This window comes from Rhyacophila brunnea, unplaced genomic scaffold, assembly GCF_057557595.1.
Source record: "Rhyacophila brunnea isolate RB1 unplaced genomic scaffold, BYU_Rbru_1.0 scaffold_5, whole genome shotgun sequence".
NCBI lineage: Eukaryota > Metazoa > Arthropoda > Insecta > Trichoptera > Rhyacophilidae > Rhyacophila > Rhyacophila brunnea.
Genome location: NW_028233170.1, coordinates 22,768,606 through 22,795,693, shown reverse-complemented (window position 1 = coordinate 22,795,693; position 27,088 = coordinate 22,768,606). Strand labels below are relative to the sequence as shown.

Sequence of the window (27,088 nt, the reverse complement as noted above, 5' to 3'; positions counted from 1 at the left end):
TACCTCAAATGATACGATTATGACATTTCATTTTCAGTCATAGGAGCCCTCATACTGACAGTGAACAAGAACAACACTGAATGGCGAATTACAATGGTACCTAATGCTTGTTATTGCATACCATTGATATACTACTGGATGAATCATATTATGCTTCTTAAAATGACGCCCGATTTTCAGCGACTCGGCCAGTGTTAAAACTTACTGTTTTAATATCAGCGGACTTAACTCGATATAAGCTCACTTAATATTTGTCTCGAAAACGACCTGGCAATAATTATGAGTAAGCCCGATCTAGCTTGCATCTTACTCTAACTAATAGTCAGCGCATGACGACTTGCTCTGTCTGAATTCGTCGTAAGACGCATGCGGCGAGTTCTGATGTGCGAGCCCTCTTAGGGTCACTATTCCAAGAACGCAAACTTAGTTTTACAGCCAGGTCAATACGGGTGAAATTCGGGAATCCATGTTAACGGTCTTAACGCATTATACCTACAAGGAAATATTATAAGACGATATTCGTAATATCTTCTTTTTTCTTTTGTGGTACATTTTTAAAATGACACTTGTATGGGAACTCCTCATCTAGTAGTATATCAATGTTGCATACTTAACTTCTAATGCAATGCGGTAACCTGTATGCAATAAATGAGGATTTTCGAATGTAGGTATTAGGTACGATTTTTTCAATAAGAAACAATCATTCTACAAACATTTGAAGTACATATTATAAGCAGTAACTAGTAGGTACTAAAATCGAAATGGACAGTTTCATGCTGCACTGCTGCGGCCTGAATATAGTGGGCCGTAGTGGCGAAGAGTGGAGGTAGGCTATTAAGATCCAACATAAATAATGCACACTAAACTTTGTCAGTCAATACGTATTTGCTTTCTACTACTACTTACTAGATGGACTACATGACAGTGTTTGTTAGTTTTTAAAATTCAATTAAACCCTGCATAACCAAACCATAATAGTTTAGGTATGCTATAGGCATGGCCCCCTACATCCTGAAGCGGGCCTCCAGGCTAGGATTTTGGCGGGCCCCCCTTCCTATCGCTAAGGATAAAGACAGTGTGACGCTCTACAGTAGCGTTTTCCAAATGGTGTACGGCGTAAAAATAATGTGTATATTGGGGGGGTGACAGGGCTCAAGCCTGGGGGCCCGGCGTGGCGGGTTGATAAGTGAGATAAACACACATCATAAAATTCCTATAACAGTAAAAAAAGTCACTATTTTCACGACTTTGCGAGTATCTTACGCTGAAAACACTTTGCCATCATGATACGTGAGTTTACAGTAAGCTTGCGCAACTAGCATAAGTGTGCAATGCTGTTTTACTTGGTATTTTAAATGTTGCCAGACAGATGCTCCCATCCCATAGTACAATTTGAGCCGAAGACAAATAGTGGGTCATCGTAGTATATTCTTGGGTTTTCACCGTGTCTCCTTCTTCCTTCTTTACTCGACGTTTTGGGCTCGTTGCAGAGGCCATTATCAAGAGATATGTTTTATGATGAAATGTAGTGTAGGTATGTGAATGTAAATGTTGCTCTAAGAATGTCAAAAGGAATTCGATTAGCTAAGAGCAAACGTTGCTCAGAGTAATCTGTCAATCATTACGACCGGGGATACCGGCTCGAATATTAGATGTTGCTGGTAGTGCCGGAAGCCATGACGTTTTTAACCGTAATCCATCATCCCTATTAATATTTTCAGGGTTTCTATGGATTTCAATGGCCTCCTTTACCAATCGTGCGAAATATCCTTTATTCCGACCCAATATCTTGGTTTCAAAGTCAAATTTGTGTCCTGTATCCATCGAGTGCTCGGCAATTGCCGACATCGTGTAATGTTTAAATCGGTATGCTCTCTCGTGTTCACTCACACGCTTCTTTACTGTTCTAGAAGTCTGGCCTATATACTTTTTTGGGCATCCACGATAGCTTAACTGGTATACACCTGCCGAGTCCAAAGGTTGTGAGTCCTTTACTGGTCTTAACATATTTCGGACCTTTGTCGATGTTGAGAATATAGCTTAGAGAATGAGCATATTCTAGCAAAATCTAATATTCGAGCCGGTATCCCCGGTCGTAATGATTGACAGATTACCCTGAGCAACGTTTAATCTTAGCTAATCGGATTCCTTTTGACATTCTTAGAGCAACGTTTACATTCACATACCTACACTACATTTCATCATAAAACATATCTCTTAATACTGGCCTCTGCAACGAGCCCGAAACGTCGAGTAAAGAAGGAAGAAGGCGGTGAAAACCCAAGAATATACTACGATAAAAAACAACCGTGAAAGCCTCAAACATTGAATAGTGGGTCAGTTTTTATTATTGAATGTTCTGATGGTTCTGGCATCAATTTAATTTTTCTCAGAAAGAATGGGAAGCGGAAAAGTACGATACCACAAAAAAGTGTCAGTGTAAAAAAAAAGTCAGTACAATGTAAAAATTTATTTCAAAATACATTTTTCAGATCGACAAGTGCGAATATGTATCAAGAATCTTCTTTTCTTTTTGACTTATGTTGATTACTGTGTCTCCGTTTCCTTTTGTTTTTATGCGGAGACCGTTCCTTTGGTTTGCTAGGCGATCGCAAATGACGTCTCTTTCTAACGCTATCGCTGATATCTCTTTTAGAACTGTGTCGGTCAGATTTGGAATAACTCTTGCGGTGATCAAGGCTCCTTCTGGAATCTCTAATTTCTGGTGAAAGAGATTTCGACCATCTCCAGTTGCATCTATTTTCTTTGCTCCTGGAAAATAATATGACGATGATTACTATTAACAAGAGTATTAGATGTAAAATGTAAAAAAGACGATCACTTTTATCAAAATCAATAAAATTGGAATAGACATGCATTCATATTAATTTACAAAATAAATACTGTTACAATTTACTTTCAAGATATTCCCCCAATATTAAATTTAAAATGTTGTGTGCAATCTATTATCAGTAGATTTTAAGTTTAAATGACAGCAATTATGAAAATAAATCTTCAAATCCTGATATTTCGGGACAAATAAATCTAGCATAATTCTGGATTCTGGGATTACAAACCCTAAAAAGAATTAGTATTATTGTTATGTACCTTGATCTAGATTTAATAGAGCGACGACTCCTCTGCGATTCATTTGGAGCTGTGTTTCGAACGGATTCATAGTTATTGAACATATTCCTTGGATTACGAAAAACATGAAGAAAGTTACAAGATCTACCTTTCGGACACCTCCTTCCAGCGAATAGCCCTGAAAATAAAACTAGCATTTATACATTGCATTTGTTTTATGCTGGATATCACCAAAAGTAACCGAAAGTAACTGATAAAAAGGGCTGACAGTCATACTTAGGCGACTTGAAGTTGAATTTTGTTTCATCAGTGTTTTACTTACAATTATTTAATGAAAATATTATATATTTTACAGGAAAAAAAAATGATTAATGGCAAGATTCAACCCGGATCCACGCCACGACTCTGTTGATGGCCTTCTTATCCACCGAGTCACAGACGGCTGGCAAAACGTGTGAAAAACAAACATGCATGTATTTAAACTAAACTAAGCTAGACACAAGGCTTCTCAATAAACGGTTTCCTTTCGCCTATACAACGTGAAATATTAATTGTGACGGCATCGGCATATTTGCTTTAGATTTTGAATTAGTGGAAAGGCTGCGATAATTGAGATTTCATTGCCTAATTTCATATAAATATAATTTTTATACTGCAGAATTGAGAAATACAAGTAAGATATTTCAGAATAATTAAGTCTCATACAGATAGATATCTAGCAAATATAGTATCATACTTTGTTAATTAATTTCATTTGTATGCGTAGCCAATTGGTACTAAATACAATTTTGCATTATTCCAAATGTATAATTAAAAAACAAAATAGTGCATTTGTTTGAATTCCGTGTACATAGTACGTGAGCCTAATACTACAAGGTTCTAAGTGTTCGTCCTTGAAAAAACAAACCCAACAAAGAAGTAGTATTCTAAGCTACCTCATTGTTACTTTTGTTTCTCCAAGGACAAACACTTAGAACCTTGTAGTTCTCCACTCGCGAGTACCTATGTATGTTTGTTGATTATTTTGATAAATTTAATGGCTAAATACGGCTAAATGTGTGGCGGTGCTAGTCACTAATCACCTGATTTCGGATACTTAAATTAAGAGGCACATGAGGCCACTTATGACCATCCATCTGGTCCTCAGTGATGTATATTTTTCATTTTATAATCATATGAATAGAACTTATATAATAATCATTAATCATAATTAACTCTTAATAAATAATAATAATTGTGACAAGCTACCAGGTGGAAAGAGATCAAAACCTAGAGATTCCTAAACTTTATATTTTTCATTACCACTTTCTAAAGAAAATTTATTGGAAGTATTCAATATTTACCACAAATAGCATTTTTCCAGGACGGCAAGTCACAAAATGTAAGTGACACTTGTCTACCTCCATACCACCTTCCGTGAAATTTTCTATAAGCAACAACCGCTTCTCGTACACTTGAAAATTCAATGTATGTGTTGCCTCTTAGATGGCGCTCAAAATTACAGCAAACCTACATATTTATAAAACAATTAATAAAAACAAATGTGACCACTCCAGCAACGCTTGTACCATGTGATTATAACAGCAAATCATAGTATTGTCTCTATTATTGGGGCATAGTAAATTTTTAGTTCGAAAAATGACGCATTATAAGAGACGTTGCCGTGTAGTATGTATAAATCATGTTTAACTTCACATTTTATCTACAAAATACTTAATATGTATATTGTATAGCATAATAGGTAATACTCAAATTCGACATTTCAATAATATGACAGCTTTGGAAACAAAAATGGCATTTTCCTTAACGATAAATGTGTGTATAACTATACAAATATCTTATATCTTTCTTTTGAGTAGTATTTCTAAAAAAAGCATTCTAAAATAATATTTTATTATTAGTAGGTAAGTATACAAATAACATTTAAGATATTTTTTCAGAAATTATACCTATAATTTCTGAAATAATAAGACATTTTTATTAACTTGCCAACATTTTATGAAAATAGAAACTGCCGTTTTTGTTTCCAGAGCCCTCATGATATGTAGGTACTTCAAAATGTCTATTGCAAATATTGAATCACCCAAAGCGTTTGAACTATACATACCTAGAATAAAGTTTATACGATCGAAAATCATATAACATTTTCGTATTAAAAAATTTGATACTGATTCCAGGATGATTTTAGTATGATTGAATTGGTAATTATAGAAAATTATACTAATTAATAATTACTATTAATAATTATATTTCGAGGGCTTAGTGTCAAACAACACTATCTACAAAAGTGCAACTTTACAGGAGAGCCAAAAATCGTTATTTTAGATTCTTGTTACTCAACAAGGGAAATGTTTATTTAAAACCTAATGTTAATATTTTATAATTTATTGTGTATTGTACATTTATCTTGCTTATGATGATGTTAAAATTTATAGGGATAGTTTTTAAAAAATATGAAAACAAGGGTTACTTGTGTAGTTAGCGTTAAACTATACTGACGATTTAATAAGAAATTAGAAAAAATTGACATAACGTTGTTTGACTATCATGTAGCCGTAAATGTAAAATAACGTCATCTCAAAAAAAAAAAAACACTTTTTTGTAGATAACGTTGTCTGACTTTAAGCACTCGATTTATTAATAGACATAATATTGCTTTGGTGATCTACTTATGTAATGTTATTTGCGATTTTACATGATTGTTCATACAAATAATGATTTGTTGTATAAACAATATATTTTAGATATATAACTCTGATTAAAAGCTTTTATGGTATCCCTGATGGGTAAATCTTAGGGTATAAGACAAGTGTGAAGCTAGAAATAAATAAGCCATGAAAAATGACATGCAGCTAATTTAATTACTAGTCTTAATAACCCCCTTTTCAGCTTTTGTGTCATATGTTTAGGCACCGTCTTCATAGAAGAAGAATGTCTTAAACATGTTTGATATCACCATTAAAACGTGACATAGGAAACTAACCTTGAATTGTACAACATTTCCAAAAATTTGAAACTCTGGCAACACATCATTGAAAAACTCTTCAAAATGCAAATATGTCTCATTGTCATCATATTCCAGTAGTACATCAGTATCACATTCATTAGGGGTTGAATGTTCTATACCAAAATTTGAATAGAAATTGCTGGCAAGCAATACCTATAAATAAACAAAATTAAATTAAATTTTCAACCTATTCAGACCCAAGAGTTGACTATACCTACAGATCTCCATATGAACTTTTTATATTACAATACTTTTTATACTACTACTGCAATTTGAGAAAGTTTTTAATGTGGTTCAATTGGTAGCGATGGGAAAATTATTTTTCTATTCTATGATGGCCTGTTTTGATGTTTTGTTATATAGTAGTTTTTTTAAGCCTGGAAATGTTTTAGGAACAGTAATCCAAGACTAAGGTCGACACCCATTGATATACACTTTGATTGAGGTTACAGAGTTTAATTCGGAAAACTTCAGAAACATTAGTAAGTAGATACATATTCAATTTTTTTTTAAAGTATGTTTCTGAGGTGTTTCAAATTATGTATATTTAAAAACGAATGTTACATTCTTAAATCTTGCGATTTATTCATTAAATAAAATATATTGTAAATTTCTTGGGAGATAGATGCAAGATAAACTAAAATAAATGAAAAGGAAGCTTAAACAACACTATCAAGTTGAGACCAAGTGAAGAGATCCTCTTGCTCACTGTATAATGGCACATTTGTTTTTAAACATTAATATTGGCCTTTGTGGCGGCAACCATTTTGGATGGCCTGATGGTTCTGACAGCTGGTTCCACAGACTCTTCTCGTTCCATTCCCAGAGGATGTGGTATTAATTGGTAGCCATGCGAAAATTGATTTTCTATGGTACGGCGGTCTGTTTTCATGTTTTATTATACTACACGTATGAAGTATGAAATAATGATTGTTCATTATTTATATAAAAAACATATTATATGCTTGTAAAACCAATGCGAGACATTTTTATCTCAGGCAGCCCTGGCAAATCTTATAGAACAAAAGTGTGAACTTCCGGCTACAGGGGTCCTCATTATCCTAGTATTCGTTGTGAGTCCCCGCAGTTACGAATTTGCAGAAAAATGCAAAAAAAAACTATAAAAACACATAAAAAACACAAGGGTAATAGCGCAGTCGTCAACTGTCACTTTCAACGTTTCAATCCTACACTCCTACGCTATTTCTGTCTTGTTCACATATTTTTTCTTTTCTAAACGTGTCCCAATTAAACTCATTTACTAAGTAACCATTTTAAGCAGATTCGCAGGTATTTTTTCAGTACCAATTACCCATGGATAATGAGGACCCCCCGTAATTCAATCATTAGACTTAGTAAACGTTTATTCAGCTATACTTTATATATTTAAGCTGTCTTTATAGAAAAAGGTTTTCTTCAACATCTTAGATACAAACAGTAAACCATAATTAGACATTACTTGAAAAAATCCTATTATCTATGAAATATTTATAGTTTTAATAAAAAGGTTAGGTACCTATCGACATACGGCCCCTGAATTTAAATTAAGCCAGTTATTCACGAAATCAACAAACTGCATTATTTATTTGTGTTATCATTGAGTTTGAATACAACATTATGTATGAATCAATGGCGTGTGGTGACTTTTGCTTATTGTAATGCTTGTGAAAACACACATTAGGGATTTATAACTAAATAAATCTTGGCAGGTGACTGATAATGCAGTATGTCATCTGCTAGATATAATATTATATGAGCAGTAGCACTGACATATTTTAAAAATATTTACATAATATTACTCGTTACGACTATATCGATTATTTTTGGGGACGCTCTGCATCTACAGCATCTATGGGCCGGGCCGCACACCGCCGGTATCAATTTAATAGTTATTCCAAACATTACTATCGTTACAGGTTAACTTACTTTGCTCACTCCGGGTTTTCTGTGATTTCTGGAACAATTGTCACCAAACCGACATGCACCAGTTTTAGAGAAAAATGCACACGGTTCTCTTTGCGGGTTTGTCTCTTTCCCGATCATCAGCTCCTGGGGGATATCTCCATTGCCTGCAGTAAATTCATCGATTCTTTTCATTAATTCTTCATGACACCGCAATTGCTCTTCCTCTATCTTCTTCCTGGCGTCTTCCGCTTCCTTTATTTTATTCTGTTGCTCTTCCCATTCCTAAGAATTAAAAAATTAATATATTCATATATTTTTATCAAATCAATAATTTATTACTAGCACAATCACATGTGTAATATTAATGTACTTCTTATAAGTTAGTTGAATAAAATAAGATTAATTACTATTAGACAATAATTGGTTTTGTTATACCTATAATACTCCCGAAAAGACATTAAATTCTAATTGTATATTGTGATAGAATATAAATTTAAAAAAAGCCTTCATAAATATATATTTAACATTTCAATGAAGTTTAATTATTAAGACTGTTCATCCAACAAAACCACATACGGCTATAAGCCACATGGCATACGGAACATATGATTTGGGTTCATCGAGATTTTGCACATAAGCATCCGGCTGTGGCCATACACCAGATGCCTCTCTGCTGTAAGTTGAATAAACCGATTGCCAAATTTGACAGATTGCAACTGACAGCCCGCGCTTGTTGTTAATTATCATAATTGTTTTTTTCCGTTGTTTCATTATAATTGAGTGAATTATTTTGATTATTGTCTAATCTAATGGTATTATCTATTTTACAATTGATCCTATAATTGGTGCTTCATTTTATTCAATCATGACTGCTTTATTTATACTAAACTTTGACTTCGTAGATGAAACTAATCTACAATGCCGCAAATTTCGTAAAGATGATGACGCTTTCGAATTCAAGAGTTTCGTTAGTAAATACAGATCAGACGCATATATATATATATATTTTAAATAACTCAATTCATAATATGATTGTCCTGGAATCGATTTATGCATTATACATGGTATACTAACAAGATAAGCATTTACTTTTATTTGTTTACCTTCCACGTTAAGTAATAGTAATCATGTACTTGTCAAGAGATTTTCTATATATTGTAATGATTATATTTATTCAATAAATATAATAAATAATAAGTAGGTATGTAATAGCGATTTTAACATCTTTCATTGCCATTGTATTAGTATCTAGCGGTAAAATGTGAAAATTTACGTCATGTACCAAAAAGTGACCATAGAGAAAAATATTCTTCTGTTTTTGTACAAGAAATACTTCATCCAAATATACGAGCATATCCAAACACCGTTATTTGAATGTAGCAAAATTGAACATGATGGCACCCGAGCATACAGACTCGCACGCAGTTGGGTGAATGCTCGACTAGTTTATATATGGTAATAAACGGTTATGGCGTAAGGTAGCATGGTAATGAAAGGCATTCGACAACCTATTTCAGTGGATGGAAGAGAATGAATTTTTCATATTTTTATCAAAATAATTATTGACTCCACTTGTGGGTTCGACAAGTCGTAACGACTTACGTCTTCAATATTTACCTCATAATAGTGATATTACAATATTCAATACGAGAATGTGAACGGAACTTCCGATGTATTTTACAAACCTAATATTAATAAAATATGTATGTTCCTTTATTATAAAACCACAATAAATACTTAAATGAGAAATTTAAACACAAAATAACACTACCAACGGTAATATGTAAAAGACAAAAAACAACAAATAACAGAGCTTTTTGACGTTACTTTCTGACATTTAATCTGTTTACCATCTGTCAAAATTAAAACTGACGACCGCAGTTAGCGCCTCTAGCGTCAAACGCGTATTAAGCTCAAAAGCCTCTTTTAGACGCAGTTGTCAAAATCTAATTAGAAATAAAATTTCTCATACATTCTAATCACTTTCTCATACAATGACTTCGATACTGCTTCGTTCAAAAATTGCCCTTCTGCCATAGTAATATTGTGAGGCATAGAAAAGGTTAACCAACTAATGCAAACGCGCTAGTTGTGTTGTCAGCACTAAATGAGCTAATAGGAATAAATACTTTGCATAATAACATGACACGTAACAGTGTAATGGGCAAATTACCTTTTTAATTCGTAAATCTTGCTCTGCCTTCTCAAATCGTGCTTTGGATATTTTTTTCTGCAGTTGACGCCATTCCTGCTGTGCTATTAATTCAGTTCGAAGCCATCTTTCATTTTCTTCATCACGAATCCTTTCAGATTCGGCTAACTCAAATTCCTCCAGAGCATTTTTTTCCTCAAGCCATTTCTGATACTCTTGACTAGACTGTTCTACAATCCATAATAATAAAACAGGCCATTAAAAATAAATTCTTATGGCCTATCTACCTGATGGATATTTAAACATTTATCGGCCGCATACACACAATAAGGGTACATTTATATAACAAATATTTTATTGATAATGCAAATAACGAAAAGGATAATAAGACATTCCAATTCTTAAAAAACGGTAAAGATACATGACGTATCGTTGATGTGGTCTTTTGAAACCTGTGACCCAGAACAAAATACGTATTGGGTTTTGGTTTGTGTCACATTGACTACTGACTAGATAATTACTTCTTAATTATCACATTTAAATAACATTGTAATTATATCGAACGGCCACCTTAATCGTTACGCGCTGGGTGCGTCTTTAGCGTCCAATGTATTAAACCATGATGCCCAAATTTGAGAAATTCTCATATGGAGTTTCATTGTCATCATATGACATCTATCACAGGAAATTCGATTATACTAAAGGGTGTTTTTTTTAGAGGTATAGAACTTTGAAATGGAATAAAACAAAGATGACTTTTTATATTGACATGAAATTTACTTTATTCAAAAGATGCTCTTCTGGCATTATAATTTAAATATGACTTCTGGCATATGACCGCCACGGCTGGCTCGGACGTAGTCTAATCTGGAGGTCCAATTTTCGATGACTTTTTCTAACATTTGTGGCCGTATATCGGCAATAACGCGGCGAATGTTGTCCTCCAAGTGGTCAATCGTTTCGGGTTTATCGGCGTAGACTAGCGACTTCACATATCCCCACAGAAAATAGTCAAGCGGCGTTAAATCGCACGATCTTGGAGGCCAATTCACGGGTCCGAAACGTGAAACTATGCGGTTACCAAACGTTTCCTTCAATAAATCAATTGTGGCACGAGCTGTGTGACATGTTGCGCCATCTTGTTGAAACCACAGCTCCTGCACATCATGGTTGTTCAATTGATGAACGAAAAAGTCAGTAATCATGGCTCTATAGCGGTCACCGACTGTAACATTCTGACCAGCATCGTTTTTAAAGAAGTACGGACCAATTATTCCACCAGCCCATAAAGCACACCAAACAGTCAAATTTTTTGGATGTAACGGTGTCTCAACATACACTTGAGGATTATCATCACTCCAAATATGGCAGTTTTGTTTATTGACGTATCCATTCAACCAAAAGTGAGCTTCATCGCTAAACAAAATTCGCTTATGAAAATCGGGATCAACGGCAATCTTGTTTTAAAATAAATTTTCACAATTTGGAAGCGTTGTTCAGGCGTCAGTCTATTCATGTTGAAATGCCAAACCAAACTAAACATAAATCACTTAACAGCTGACAAAATGGCCGCCAATTAAAAAAGTGCTGCCAGCTTAAAGTTCTATAAAAAAAACACCCGTTACTATACTACTTTATTGCACTTTCTTTTTATATTATTCAGAGTCAAATATATAAAACCGTTTATCAATATTTTTGGACAATACAGTGAAACCCCGATTCTACGATTGTCAAGGGACCCTAGAAAAAAAAAAAAATGCGGGAAATATAAAATTTTAAAAAAAAAAGTTCTAGTTTTCTTCATGGGGGGCATTTCAGTTGCAACTTATAAAAATTCGTGAATGCTAGGCAAGCCTGAGCGTCGACCGACCTGTGCAAACAAAGCGACGCGACTGAAAGGTCTGCAATAGTCTGTAGGTAATCATAAACAATTCTACAAAAGCGAAATAAAAAATATTCCACAAAAACGGTCAATCAGGATAATATTTGTGTCGGGACCATAATATTTAGACGATAGATCAAGGAAAACGATAAATCGGGGAACGGTCAATGCGGGATTATTACTTAACATTGTTCTTATGGGTGTTTGGCGGGAATTTCAAAAATGAACGATCCGTGCGTGAAAACGATTTATGCGAGAACGGTAGATCGGGGTTCCACTATATAAAGTACGTAGCTCAAGAAATATTTGTAGAAAATACAATAAAACCTTAAGAAATTATGATAATTATCTTAAAATTTAATGAGGTCGCCAGTAACTTGTTGCCAATGTGGACACGGCTTTATGCTTGTAACAACAAAACTTACCAATTTCTTGTTTAGAGATGTTACTTTTTGCAACTTCTTGTCGAATTCTTTTTCGCCTTGTTTTCTTTGCAATCTTGCGCCATTCTGCATGGCTAAAATAAAAAACGAAAATCCTTTTTTATCTAACCGATATGGGAAAAGTTTTCAATAACAATGAAATGAAAAGATCACCTCTATGTGTGCGCAATATAAAATACTTACTTGCCCATGATGACAGTGTTACAAAAATATATCTTCACTTTTACGCAAATATATGCATAATTTACGACATAAAAAGATTATTATAATATAACATTATTTTCATCACAATGAAAATATTTTAGGCGAAAATTTGACATTTCTTTTGACAGATATAAGAGGGCTGCTAGCTATTAAAATTTAACCATAGATATTATAAATTTTCTCATCGAGTACCATTATATTGCCATGTGGCAAAAATTAGATAAAACCAAAGGTAAAAGGTTTCCTTCAGAGTCTTCGGATAAAACATATTTTGTAAATTAATAATTTATATAATGACGTTGACGTACAATCCGTTTTGGTTAATATATTTTTATACTTATTTGTTTCGAATAAATGGCATTACCTCAAAGAGCTTGCCTTACCTAGGTACTTGTATTTTTTAGATCGGTTTGGTTGATTTTAAACCCATTCGGTCAATTGAAAATGCTACATTTTTGATAAATACCCGATAAGTAGTATCACAAACAAAGAAGTTGGACGGATCACAATGTTAGGATTATTTCTAATATTTAGTGATAGGTAAGAGGATCATGGAATTTACAGTATCTAATATCTATGAACGGCGCGAAAAGTTGTCTATGGTTATTGGTATTCTCTGGCGTCCCGAAGACACCTATTCGTTTATTTTTGACAGAAAGCACGATCCTTTTCCACAATGAGCGTTGAGGACGAAGTAATGAAAATTCAAAAAAAACTTAATAAGATGTCCTCCGGAGACGGATCGGTAAGAAATTATCATTGCTGGGTTATGTTCACGTGCATCATACTTGGTTAGTATTATTGTTTACGTTGGTTTTACAGTTATTTGTTGTTTAGGGACAAGAACAAGCTCTGGATCTGCTGAAAACATTGCAAACTCTCGCGGTCAATTTAGATGTACTAACAAAAACAAGGATCGGCATGACTGTTAACGCTTTACGAAAATCTAGCAAAGACGAAGAGGTGATCAGCTTATCCAAAACATTGATAAAACTTTGGAAGAAGTTCCTAGTAGCCCCCGCCATTCCAGCCAAAGAATCAGCTAGTAGTTCGAAAACTCCCTCGAAATCTAAAGAAAAAGACGAAAAGAAGGACGACAAAGATAGAAAAATGCAAGCATCCTTCCCTCCCCATTCAAATACAACCGATGCGGTTAGGTTAAAATGCCGAGAACTTCTCGCTCAAGCTCTCAGGGTAGACGGTGAAGCCACTGAAGGGTGCGGCAGTCCCGAGGAGCTCTCCGAAGAACTGGAAGAATGCATTTTTAAGGAATTTAAAAATACCGACATGCGTTATAAAAATAGAGTCCGATCGAGAGTTGCCAACTTGAAAGATGCCAAAAATCCTACACTGAGAGCGAATTTCCTGAACGGGGCCATCAGTGCTGCTCGCCTCGCCAAGATGACACCCGAGGAAATGGCGAGCGACGAAATCAAACAGCTGCGTGAAAAGTTTGTGAAAGAAGCAATCAACGATGCTCAGCTGGCAACTGTTCAAGGAACAAAGACCAGTCTTTTGAAATGCGGCAAGTGCAAGCAACGGAACTGCACTTACAGCCAAATCCAAACGAGAAGTGCTGATGAACCTATGACCACTTTCGTTTTATGTAATGAATGCGGTAACAGATGGAAATTCTGCTAAGGATTGTTTGTGTTAGCCAATACCATAAAAAATTAAGTTAATCTTGTATTGTGTTTGTAAAATATGTAAGATTTGGCTCATTATGGCATACCAAGAATACTTACCCCCGACTGGAATTATGATGTATGATTAGGTAAAGTAAAACACCAGTTTAATCCATTTTATGCATTGATTTTATTTGTATGTATTATTTAAAAAATATATTGTTCATTTTAATGAAATTAGTCTAACTTTATTTCAATCCAAATAACCCTTATTGAAAAAAATGTGTGGAATCATGAAGAATGTATTTAACTGATTGTCAAAGCATCATTCTGTAACTCGTGGCTCAGTTGCATCTGCAGATTGGACAGCTTATTGATGAGTACAGCGATTCCCATCATGACGATATTCTCTGGTTTCAATGCACCGGCAGACTCAACATTGTAGAAATATTTATTAGGTTTCGCCTCCCAGTTGAAATCTGCTTCACCTGTATTAATTAATTCAAATGAATTAGTAATGTGAGCTAAGTTTGATATAATATCACCGATAAATTGTTATAAAAAGTATATCTTATTTCTGATGACAACACACATAGCACCCAGTCAGAAAAAAATTATGGAATAAGCAGTGTGAAAAAAGAGCTGTTGAGATAAACTCACTTTCATTAGAATATTTGAATGTGATAAATTTATTTAGGATCCATTGAATCCTTACTTATACATTGTTATAAAAAATATTTTTTCCTAGTTAGATAGTAGGAACTGCTAGTTTTTAAAACAGAATAGTATAATGTAAATATCGAGCCATAATCGGCAAAACAACGTAAGTGACAATAAATTTTAGATGTTCTTTTTAAATTACTTTCGTAATTGGTTCGAAAAATGAATTTGGTTAATAATAATTGGTTACTGCCTATACTGAAATTATAATATAATTGGAGTAGTTTTAGAGATATGTAAAGGCAGTGATGCTGTTTTGTCTGACACTGACAGTTTATTTTTCTCAGACATGTCGCTTACGCTATTTGGTGTAGTTTTTATTTAAATAAACTTGATTTTAATTATCATGATAGGGAATTAATAATAACAGAGTATTATAATAAATAACATAAGTACCCATATATTTTACGAAAGGGGGTGTTAGATATTGGATAAATGAAAAAAGGCTTCTTAAAATAATATTTTTTATTCAACTTGCTTGTACCACATACAAGTAAAATAAAGATAAATGATAGGTTTTTTAATAAATAGGTAGGTATCTACTCGCACATAATTAAATATACCTACTAGGTAATTATGATAAAATAAAATTGTAATCAATTATTCAGTTTTACAAAAAAATTGTCCCACATTTTTTAAGCAATAATCGGTGTGTTATCATCATTCATATCTTCCTGATCGGATTCAGGTAAGGTATCTTCCACTGATGATCCATGTGGCAGTTTCATAAACTCATCCCTCATTCTCTGAGGAATAATACCTTTAACACGGAGACTTTTAAGATTGTTATACTTGGTCTCCGATATTGGTAATTTAGTACTGTACAGCACTGGTGGCTACCTACGCTTGAAGCATCACAGCACTTAAATCAGGATCTGATTAAATTGCCTAGGTCTAACAGTTCAGTCCTACTGTCACCAGAGAAACCATTCGTAAGTACAATATTTGGTGAGTTTTTTTTTAAATGATGCCTTTCGTAATTCACCAAATTTAATTTTGAACTTTGAAGGAATATAAGCAATGGCGAAAGATTTCTAGTCACGGAATTCTGCATGACATGATGACGATTTCATAACTTTTAGGCTGTGTTCTAGCATTGGGAATGATGGTGCCCAAACTACTCTCTGATAAATGACTCAATTGTCGCATGAATGGAATCGACTGGCATCATAGTGTGACCCGATAATAGAAAATTTATTTCTATCGATTCAATGAAAGTTGAATTTTTCATAAAATAAGATAACATTGCCCCGTTCTTATTCTGACCAGCTATTATAGTATAATAAAATCTTTGATTTTTTTTCCCGCTTTGTCAATCCTGTCCAAATATTTGTGCATGATTGTGAACATCTCATTACTGCCACGCTTACCATCAATTTCACCCCATAAAAACCAGTATCCATTCTTTGTTCCACGTTTGTAAATACTCTCATTATAGTGTGTATTTTTGACTATAATATAAATTTATGATTTCACCGTGGGGAGTGTTTAGCACTTTCTCGATGTCAAAACTTGCGCACAAAACGTCAGTCATTTTTACTTTTGGCGTGATCATTAAGGAACATCTTGCATTTATCTTTTTCGGTAAGGTGACATTTGTAAGTATCCGATTCAATTAGTTGAGGTCTATCATCACCAGACATATATTTTACTTTCTCACAAAAAAAACACTCATCTTCTTTTGGTAGATGAAAACCCAAGTTGAACTGTTTATTAAATACGTTTCTGAAAACATTCAGACTCACGACATTAGTGGATTCATTCTAAGAATCTAAATTTTCAGTATACATTTTAAATGATGACAATTTATGCGACAAGAAGTTAAAAGGCACAGACCCTAAAAAAATGTTACGTAAATAATATTCCGCTGTAATATTTTTATCACTTACCCTTTAGGTCAGGTGTACCCAACCCAAATCGTTTGGTGGGCCAAAAAAATATTACTGAGCTTAGGTGGGCCACACAAAAAAAACAAAGGACTTATTCAAATTATTGTATTACATTATAATTAATGTGACACCTGTTTTTATATATCGTTTGATATCTTTTTCATATTGACTGGTAATTTAGCCGACGCGCATCACAGTTGATTGGTCGTGTTTTCATCGAGCAACCTGCTGCGGCACTTCGTTTTTACTACATTTAATTTCGAAAAGAACGATTTGCAGCGATATGTAGTCCCAAATGTTGCTGTAGTGCACATTGCCAGTCGTTTTAATTTTGGAAATTAATCTTCAAGGGTATATTTCTGATAAAACTAAAGCTTATTCCCTTCGAACATGCACTTTAACTCTATACTTGATCGCAGTTCTATTAGCTCCATTATTTGTAAATTAGCAGTCGCTGATTCTACCTCCACGTTAAATGGAGTTAAGAATATTTTGAACATTTCCTCATACTTTTGCATAAATGCGAATGTGGTATCGAATTCTTTAATTAATTTTGTGACTTCATTAGAATATTTAAAAAAAAATCTTTATGGTCACTATTAAGTATGGGGTGTGCAGAGCCGGCATAAGCATAAAAACAGGTACTAGCACGCAGCATAACAAGAAAGATCTAATTTCACAAAATATAATGTAAATGTGGTAAATTTACGAGATTTTTTTTTATTGTATGAATACCAAAATGCTAAATATAGAAAGCAGAAAACTTCAATTCGGCCTTGGGCCGCAAAAAGTCTTCATTTGGGCCGCGGGTTATGCATGCCTGCTCTAGGTGGTATTAACAGTTGACAGTTTAAAACACAATTCACCAAAAAGTGTCACTTACTTTGATTTGCAAATTATCGCTCAATAATATACTTTTTTCAACCGTTTGAACCCTAAGTTCCATTCCGAGTCGAATATCTGTGTACAAGGCAAGGCGCCATAAATAATACTTTATAATAATTAATGATACTAGCATGTTGAGGCGTAAAAAATCTTACATTGGTTGTCATCAAGTAACTCGGTATGCTCGCTTTTTGGCCATTCATCAGGCTTCGGAAATAAAGTGTGGCGCATACAATTATCAGGATCGTACTCAAAACAGACACCAGCTGTTGGATTCCATTTTGCGTGTTCTTTTCCAAAACCTGCCAAACAAATGAATTTGATTATGATTAGTATTTACGCCCACGGTGGAGCAGAAGGCTATAACGCTCACATCATATTCCAAAAGGTAAATATCCGTATCCAGTCTAAGGCGAAGTATATGGGATTACACAGAGAGGAGGTCATTTGCTCAACCAGTTTATGCTCTGGATTCAGACACACTGAAAAAACAGATTGCAAGCAAGGTGTTCATTGCACATACTGCGGACGGTTCTTTTTGCCAGGGTGATACACGTGTCTGCTACTTATTACCCAGTCTCACAGCTTCTGCAGTTTCGCATTTCTCCACACCTGCTCATGTCCAGAAAGTCAGTACAAAGAACAACCGGTCTGCAACCTGTTCGGACTGCTGATATCTGACAAAAACAGTGCACACTCAACTTTGTCAGTCATAATTATTTGTATTCTTAGTTCAATGAAACCAAATACGTACAACTGACATAAGATAAGTGTGTATTATTTTTGTCAGTTATCCACAGCCTACCTCCACTCTCCGCCACTGGTGCGCAACCTTATACACTTTTTCGTCATAATGACGGGGACAGTTTGAGGATTGTCTTGAAAAATAAACAAAATCATATTCTTGAATCAGATAAAAGTTATTTGTTTAGAATTGCAGGATCGATATTAACTAATAATAAAAACTATTGTTAACTAATTGAACTAATATTATAAACTATTAAATTTCAAACCTACTAAATCACAATACGACCACATCACTTATTGCCGGTGGCGGCCGGTGATAATAAAATTAGGGAGTGCAGTTAAAGACATGCATTTTCCTTTTTGTGGTATTGAAAAAAATCGGCAATAGCCTTCAGAGTGGAGGTAGGCTTATGCTTAAATATATAATACATCTTGGGGGCGGGTTGAGAAACGAAACAACGCTCACATTCACTGACAGCATTTATTTATTGTCAAATTTATAAAGTCCAAACTTCTGGATATGATAGGTATGATGAAAAAGGCATACAAACTCTTCGATTTTTATTGTAATACATTTCATATGTGCCAACGTAGTTTCCACGTTCGACACTCCTAACTTCCATAAATTATAACTGATGCAAGTATTTTAGACATATTATGTCATTGGGACAAAGCCGTAAACTCCTCATTTGTGTAGCTCCGATAGGTAGTACGCGGGTTATGGTCGGTTGAAGTTCACATACTGACGCAATTCGGGCATATCTTATACTCCCCTTTCGATTATTTGCATCCCACATTCCCAGCATATACCTACGCGCTGTATCATTTTGATAAATACTATGGACCGGTGATTTTTCAACGGGATATAGTTACTATCTGTTAAAAAATTGCTAATACTTTTGTACACCTCAACTCCAAAATTGCACTCCAAATGGGACTGATTTGAAAGACGTATTCAAAATCAAAAATACTTCGGTAACACGAATATTGTATTTGATAGAATAATTTATATTTCTTTTCTTCAATAATTGACATTGGAAAATTGCTTTGTTCATCTTCTTAAAAAATATTTTATTCTCTTTTACGTTGAAAAATAACGCTCATACTCCACATACTCTATTGAAATACCTAATATTGTAGAAATTGTTACAATGTAACGCTTTCGTTAAATAACTACTTCTCTTAGAGTAGTATAAGTAGGTACGTAAAAAGTTGTAGTATGTATAATATATTATGCAAAGGTTATTAATAGTTTATCAATTACTTACTTACAAGTTTACTTTGCTCTAGGCATAATAAAATTATTTAATTTTTAAAGGTAAAATAATTATAAAATTGGTATTTGTATGTTGAGATTGCTACACCTAACTTAATGATCACAATATCACTCTAATCGATATTTTGATTGATTCAATATTATATGGTAAACAACGGAGCATTCACCTCATAACGTACGAAATAATAATATAATAATTTGAAATATTACGCGGGAATCTTGTACCGACTTCAAAAGCGTTTGTGAGTTTTATTATTCGCGCCAGTCAAACACAGTATTGTCGTGAAATGTCGTATGCGCTCGTAAGCTCAGATTGGGAGGAACAGTGTTCCAAGTGAGGTAAATATTGCACGTTCGGAAATAAAAAAAGATCAAAACTGAGCCCACATTATCGGCAGAGTGAAAAAAAAAATCATCGCCAGGCGGTTCGATTTCTCTCCTGCACAATTAATACTACGAAAGACGACCTATGCATACATGCAGGCCGCCAGAAATTACGCGCATGTTATGCGTGCAGACGGCGACAAATTAAAGATATTTTACAATAATTAATTCATACAATATGTAGGTATTTGAATACGTACTTATTATTACATAGTTACGTAATAATTTGGGAGATCAGTGCACCTTTGCTCCTATACAAGAGCCGTCCCTGCTTATTGCAAAATATGTATTTGTATGGATTTTTCTATTGTTATAAATTTACGTAACGGTAAAAAATTTTGGGTAAATTTCATGTCTCCCATCATAGGATCTGTCGATAGAAAAGCTTATTCCAGATTGCAGACAACATGAAGAGCCATACTCGTAAGATAATCAAACTATATAACTTTCTGTAGAACAACTAATTACGAATAGACATTGCAATACCGGTATTCAATTATTTATCGATACTGAAATACTGGTTTCAAAAATCCAAAATACTGGTAATTTCGGTAAAGAAAGCATACGCGCATATTTTTTTCAAAATTGAATTTAATGATATTTTTTCATTACCCACTACTACAATGTATATTAAGTTTAGTGTATAAGTTGTATGCTGCCAAAACGCAAATATATTGACAACAAAAGTTAAATACCATTAAAACAAAATCCCTCAAATATACCCACTTCTAGAATTGTCGCGATGAATCAACATGTTTCGAAAAAGAAAACATTTGTGGCAAATATTTCCAATTATTCAAATAATTTAATAATTTTAATTATAAAAATATTTTCAATTATTATAACTTGATCAACGTTGATCGTACATCCAACAAACGTTGAATTTCACAGCGATTTTTCTGTACCCGGGGCTTATTTGTAATAATCAGCAGTTCTAAAATTTTATGAGCAATACATATTTACAAAGGTCAATGTAATAAATGTAGGTAGGTACTTTCGATTGCTATAAAGCCCATATTCCATTGGCAGATTGCGTCTGGCCCGATCGTCTGCCACGACTGTCAAACTCTATTCTCTATGGTTTTCAAGGATCGTGAGCGATCGGGTCGAAAGTGGAAAATTTTCTATTATCCGTCGTGCGATCCTTTCATTATCAAACGAAGATTGCCGAAAGCGTACTAAAATAGCCGAATATGCGCCTGAGTCATGCAAACGGTCGTTCATTTCATTCTACTCATTCAACTGAACAACTACAAGATGGCGAAAACTTAAAAAATATATATGGAGTATCACCGAGGACACAGTCCTCGTCGAATAAATACACGCCAAAGATATAGTGTGGAACGTAAAAAAATCCGCCATATTCAATGGCGATCACGCTGTTCTTCAGTTAGCCAACTTTTGACCCAGTGTTTTCGTTTACGGCGAGTCCTGACCGCCTGAGCCAGTTGAAATATAGCCATACTCGCTACAATAAATTAGTCTTTGGATTATTCGATTTCGATATTCGAATTACTCAATTGGTTTGGAGATTCAAGCTCGCCCAGTTATTCATGATGTAAATTAACAATAAGTATACAAACTTTCTATAAATGTCAAACGGCCGCAAAAATTTTAACAGATCTGATGCTCGCTAGGTTTGACAGCTGACAGCTCAGTTTTGTTGACGTAAAATTGCGCGGGAATGCGTTCAGTGTAGCCACCAATTTAAGAAATATCTAGTTTTCACTCAACCTATATTTTTAATAATAGCAACACTAGTATTATTTCAACCAATCAAATCAAGGACCAACGAGATTGAATCGTTGCGTGTAATTGCAAATAGCTAGCGACGACGGTTGGCGTCGATCGTTGGATCGGGTTGGGTCTGTGCGTCTGCCAATGGAATATGGCCTTAAAACAGTGTTTTAAATAGATTTTAATAGTTATATGTATTGATAGGTACCTACTTCTATGTTTCTATAATAATATGCTTTGATGAATACCGCTATTCAATAAGAAATACCATTATTGATATATTCATTCGGTATTGCAATCCCTAATAAATTATTACGAAGCACTAGTTTTTACCTTATAAACTACGTATGTATTTCATTGATAATAGATGGCTATTTTCAAAAACTGATAAGCCCATTATTCAATATTGGCAGTAAACAAGATTTCTGTGTGTCAAGCGTAACTGGTTGGTTTTGACATTACTTTCTTTTTTATATCACATTGTATTTTTAAATCATATCAATATGTAAAGGTGGTACACATTTTTATTAGCTAATAAAACCATTTTTTGCAATAAACATACGCAAAATAAAATTGAACACATCGACATTTATTTATACCATTTTCAATGATCAGTTTTTGTATGACTGGCAGTACAATTAAGAATTTACAATGTATCATTGAATATTGTGACTTACCGGTTTTTGAAAATGACTGCTTCATACTATACTATATGCTGTTACTAAACTGTTTTATTTATATAGTCAATAATATAGCCACCACCAGAAAACCAGATAAGCATAATGTTTCATTCAATCATATAGTTTTTGTATGAATATGTTTTAGAACTAAATACGATTTACGTAAAGTTCAGAGCAAGTAAGATGTCATGATTTACCTTTATGCATGATAGATACTTTAGCAATGACAAATCATAATATACTGGATAACAGTGTAAAAGACAAAGAACAGATTAATAAATAGATATGTAAAAGCCATTTCCATGTAGTAAGCTTCTGAAGCAGGGAACTTTATGACGGTCGGGCCATAAAACCCAAATATAAGAAAGCGTACTGACTGCCCTCACTATTGAATGCACATTACATTTACGTGATAAAATTTCCACACTCTAATTCAACAGTAAGCCAATTCCCATTAACTTTGGTTTCCTGGTAAAAACTAACATGGCTTTCAACTCTATAACAGAGTTGTGAAACTATTCTTTAGTAATGACAACTGAATTAATTCATATAAAATGTTCACCACAAATGCACCACCATTCGTACCAGTGACTAATTATAATAATAAATATACTAATCATACCAACTTCACCAAATATAAAATGCAAATAGCATTTTGGTATACCCAATGAAGGAGAATGATATTAAATAGATAATCCTTTTTTTGACAAAATACCTTTTTTTGCATATGCCCTCAGCTTTAATTCTTGCCCTTTCCGAAGTTTGATAATTAGAATCTCGTCAGTTTCACCGTACTCGGCTTGGTCATCTTCTCTGTGGCGAGAAGTGACCGGTACGACACGAGGATCTTTTGACTTGAGATCAGCAGTCGTCACATGGCGCGTCTGCTCATCCAAGCACTTGACATCCAGTGTGAATTCTACAGAACACTGAGCACAGAAATCAGCACAAATACAATCCTGCAAAAAAGACGTACAATTTGGAAGTGTTCAAAATCAGTCAAAAACAATCAGTGCAGGATATAAACTTATAAACCATAGCTATTTATCTCCTCCAGTCTTTTTATGACGATTGGTTATTTGTCATTAAGATCAACCCTTCATCAAACGATTATTTAAAATTTACCTTAAAATTTACTAAGCAAAATACAATGCAATTGGCATAAACAGTGTGAACCGATTTATCATTTCTTATGTAACGCATGAAATTTTTATGTGAGACACTCTTTAAATTATAATATACTATAATCAAAACCAGAGCTCTTAGGACAACTAGGTTTTTTTAAGATTACTGTTAGTAATATCAAATGGGTCCAGTCCCATTAATTAATGCAATGATACACCCGGTTATTTCACAGATTTTTTATTTTAATTTGAAAACTCAAAAACTAGGTGCCTATACTATTTTTTAAATATATCCTTTCTGGTGAAGCATATAGACACTGCAATTCAACCACATTAGTAGACAAAAATGTACGTGGAAATGTATTCTTTTATTTAACTTTTTTTTGGGCTCCAGCAAGAGCGAACAATGACCAGAAATAATTGAAGAGTTTTGGTTCCAAAATAATTATTAAATTCCAGGGTTCGGTAACCATGACGATGGAGCCTTCTTTACTATTAAAATCTGAAAATAACAATAAGTTTTTTCCAACTTTAATTGAAATTTAAGTCTTGCTTCACTGTCATATGTTTAGGTTCCATCTTCAACATCCTTCAACTTATTTTATGCTGGTCAATGAGTTACAATTTCAACCATTGCATTTAATTCGTTGCCGTAGATGTCGAGGGAGCCAAGCCACAAATTTGGCGAAAATGAGTTAAGTATACAAAAGCATATTAAAATCATCAAAGATGTAGTGGTCAATGGATTTAAGCCACAAAACTCTTTTGACTACATTTTTTGTACATTTCAATATTCAGTTGTCAAGAGATATAACACACATAACTTCTAAGATACTATTTTTTTTAGTTATTTGTACAAAATAATAAAAAGGTAACACCACAAAGTATATTCTATGTTCAAAGTTTCACCATTATATCTTTAAAAACAAAAGAAGTTCAATAAAAAAATGTCATTTTTATTTGTCACAAAAAAAAACTTTGCATGCCTGTTTCTCAGCATTATGATTTTGTGGACTGGCTCCCTTGACATCTATGGCGACATTATGTCCTAATTTAAAATTATATTGTACTGAAAAATCTATTTTCGATGTATTTTCTTTACGCTATTAAAAATGCTTTTTATTGGGGTCGCGGGTCGCTTGGCTATAAAATGAGACCATGACTCGAAAAAGGTGTGGAATGTGTGAATTAGAAAATCTTCAATGAGCTGCTATGAAAATACATTTTTAGAGCGCCAACAAAGAATAGTACAAAATTAAATTACCCTGGTGTATTGCAGTCTATCCACGACCTCGTCAGAGATTAAAGGTATAAGTCCAATTCTATGAGCCAAAAATTCATCACTTATTACGGTTGAATTAGCTTCTAGCTGTACCCAATCAATAGCCATTGTGGGTGTCTCTGCAATGAATACTCGTCTCATGCTGTTTGCGACACTGTTAAAGCAACAATAGTATTATAGCAACAAAAAGCACATAAAAAATATTACGGTATTAAAGAAAGTGACAACATGGTGTAGATTGTGGTTTCCATCAGATTTATTTTCATCTGTCTCTATCTAGAGTAGCCATCTAGAGTTCCAATTTTTTGTAAGTGAAAACCGTCTTTACAAGTATCTTCCAAAGTATTCTTTCGGTTTGTCAAGAGATTTCATTTGTTTTTGTGTGCCTAACTGTTTAGGATTGTAATTCCTTTCAGATGCCCCAGTCTCTCCAACAATCCCTGCATTCTTCCGTACACATATGTTAAGATATTGAGAGACCCGTAGCATCTTTCATGTCGACCCTCGACTTCTCTGCTTACAATGAGCCTTTCCAAATTATTGTTTTTTCTTATGGCTAGGTATATGGCCAAAGAACTGAAAAACTCTTGGGTGACAAATTTTAGAGAGCCAGTCATTCACATTTACTTCTTATAGAAAGGAGATATTCATCCTCTTTGCCATCTATGGAATCCTAAACATATGTTTCCCACAGCACTAGGCAAGCAAATTGGAATATTTAGAACAATTCTTATAAGATGACAGAATCAATGATTATTTTCTACATCATATTAGATGTAGAATGAATGTATGTAGTGTTGTTCCCGAATAACCAAATCAAAATGATCCATACAGCTGCCTCAATAGTAACCATCCATTCGCCAGCTAGAGCTGAAGTCGTTCAAATTAACGACTCGAAAAGAGAAGCACGTTATGGTAAGGGTTTTCGAAGGGCTTGACTTTGAGGGGGTCTGACTTAGAGTGGTAGATCTCAGTTGTGATCCATTACGCACCTCTTTTGTATTGAATAACGTATGGGAAACTCGCAGAACACCTTAATTATGTCATTCATTAATCGTATTGGTGTTTTTTGCATAGAAGTTTTGTGAATCAAATGGCATAGTCGTTCAGAACAAAACGCATCTGATTGTCTCCTATTCTCATTTAAGTGACACAGGCGTGCACACAAGCAGGAGTTTACGGGTTTGGATCCCGTCCAGGAGAGACAAAAAAACACAAAATATTTACTTAGGTTAAGAAAGAAGTGTCAAAATCTTTATGACTATACCATATTATTATTGGTGGTATGAAATATGTCGTAAACCATTTCACTCTGCAATGTTATTCATACTCTGATGGCAAGTTTTTAATAGTAGACAAGCTTCTTAAATATTTTAAGATGTTTAGATTAAATTAGTATGCATACTCGGAACATTACGGAGTGACATTACACAAATGTCAAAACATTGACAGAAAGAAATTTTTAAATTAACTGCCAAGGATAACAAGCATAATCAAATGTACCAATTTTTGATAACAAAATTGTTTCTATTTTGTCCCACTTACATGGAGGTATTTTGGTGTAACGGATTTTAACACCCTTTACTAAGTATATACATATGACTAAAATACTCCATATCGTAATTTTGGTTAAGGTGTTTTGAGACCAAAGACCAAACCAAAACCTAACAACGTAATTATTTTTGGGTTACAGTAGTTGTGTTGGGTTTTTTGGTCTCGAAAGACCTCAATCAAACGATATAGAGTACTGTAAAATTATTAATGGTTTATGAGTCCTTGATGGAAGATACAAGTGTAGTATGTATATCGCTTTCATTTCAGTAATTATAAAAAATACTAACCTCAACTCGGTGTCTTCCACAATGAATTTCACATTTTCATCTGTTAGATCAGTAATATGTACTGAAGGCTGATTAGCATACGGCATTTCGAATCAAAATAATAATCCTTTAGTTGACAACGTCTGGGATCCAATGAAAAGTAGTTTTAATTATTGCAAGAATAAAATGTATTTATGTTCTGAAGCGTCACTGTCAATCGTCAAATCGTCAATCTGTGT

The 27,088-nt window shown here is 34.0% G+C and overlaps 3 protein-coding genes across 5 annotated transcripts; 1 reads left to right on the top strand and 2 right to left on the bottom strand.

Moving 5' to 3' along the window:
- Positions 1 to 2,455: 2,455 nt before the first annotated feature.
- LOC147066174 (uncharacterized) lies at positions 2,456 to 12,812 on the bottom strand. The gene is made up of 8 exons (XM_085955854.1): positions 12,660 to 12,812; positions 12,459 to 12,550; positions 10,173 to 10,381; positions 8,021 to 8,281; positions 6,071 to 6,247; positions 4,431 to 4,596; positions 3,109 to 3,265; positions 2,456 to 2,772 (listed from the first exon to the last, which is right to left on the bottom strand). Exons 1-8 carry the CDS (start codon positions 12,665 to 12,667, stop codon positions 2,514 to 2,516), a joined length of 1,329 nt encoding a protein of 442 aa, XP_085811980.1. The 5' UTR covers positions 12,668 to 12,812; the 3' UTR covers positions 2,456 to 2,513.
- A 473-nt stretch (positions 12,813 to 13,285) lies between these two features.
- Positions 13,286 to 14,542, top strand: TfIIS (RNA polymerase II elongation factor). 2 transcript variants are annotated; one of them, XM_085955850.1, is made up of 2 exons: positions 13,286 to 13,425; positions 13,518 to 14,542. In XM_085955850.1, the coding sequence occupies exons 1-2, from the start codon at positions 13,357 to 13,359 to the stop codon at positions 14,319 to 14,321; spliced, it is 873 nt and encodes a 290-aa protein (XP_085811976.1). In that variant the 5' UTR covers positions 13,286 to 13,356; the 3' UTR covers positions 14,322 to 14,542. The 2 variants fall into 2 exon arrangements, with proteins under 2 accessions (XP_085811976.1, XP_085811977.1); XM_085955851.1 differs by having other exon boundaries at positions 13,503 to 14,542.
- Polr2C (RNA polymerase III subunit RpII33) lies at positions 14,472 to 27,088 on the bottom strand. 2 transcript variants are annotated; one of them, XM_085955853.1, is made up of 6 exons: positions 26,871 to 27,088; positions 25,012 to 25,183; positions 23,339 to 23,582; positions 17,955 to 18,101; positions 17,798 to 17,874; positions 14,472 to 14,793 (listed from the first exon to the last, which is right to left on the bottom strand). In XM_085955853.1, the coding sequence occupies exons 1-6, from the start codon at positions 26,954 to 26,956 to the stop codon at positions 14,722 to 14,724; spliced, it is 798 nt and encodes a 265-aa protein (XP_085811979.1). In that variant the 5' UTR covers positions 26,957 to 27,088; the 3' UTR covers positions 14,472 to 14,721. The 2 variants fall into 2 exon arrangements, with proteins under 2 accessions (XP_085811979.1, XP_085811978.1); XM_085955852.1 differs by lacking the exon at positions 17,798 to 17,874.

Bases quoted from the DNA above. Each gene is read 5' to 3' on its own strand.
- TfIIS (XM_085955850.1), top strand. From the start codon at position 13,357: ATGAGCGTTGAGGACGAAGTAATGAAAATTCAAAAAAAACTTAATAAG. The intron at 13,426-13,517 runs GTAAGAAATTAT...TTTGTTGTTTAG, and splicing joins TGTCCTCCGGAGACGGATCG to GGACAAGAACAAGCTCTGGA.
- Polr2C (XM_085955852.1), bottom strand. From the start codon at position 26,956: ATGCCGTATGCTAATCAGCCTTCAGTACATATTACTGATCTAACAGAT. The intron at 23,583-25,011 runs GTAATTTAATTT...TCTTTTTTGCAG, and splicing joins ATAGACTGCAATACACCAGG to GATTGTATTTGTGCTGATTT. The intron at 14,794-17,954 runs GTAAGATTTTTT...TAATTAATACAG, and splicing joins GTTACTTGATGACAACCAAT to GTGAAGCAGATTTCAACTGG.
- LOC147066174 (XM_085955854.1), bottom strand. The intron at 10,382-12,458 runs GTAAGTTTTGTT...TATGGATTGTAG, and splicing joins CATCTCTAAACAAGAAATTG to AACAGTCTAGTCAAGAGTAT. The intron at 6,248-8,020 runs GTAAGTTAACCT...GTTTATTTATAG, and splicing joins GAAAACCCGGAGTGAGCAAA to GTATTGCTTGCCAGCAATTT.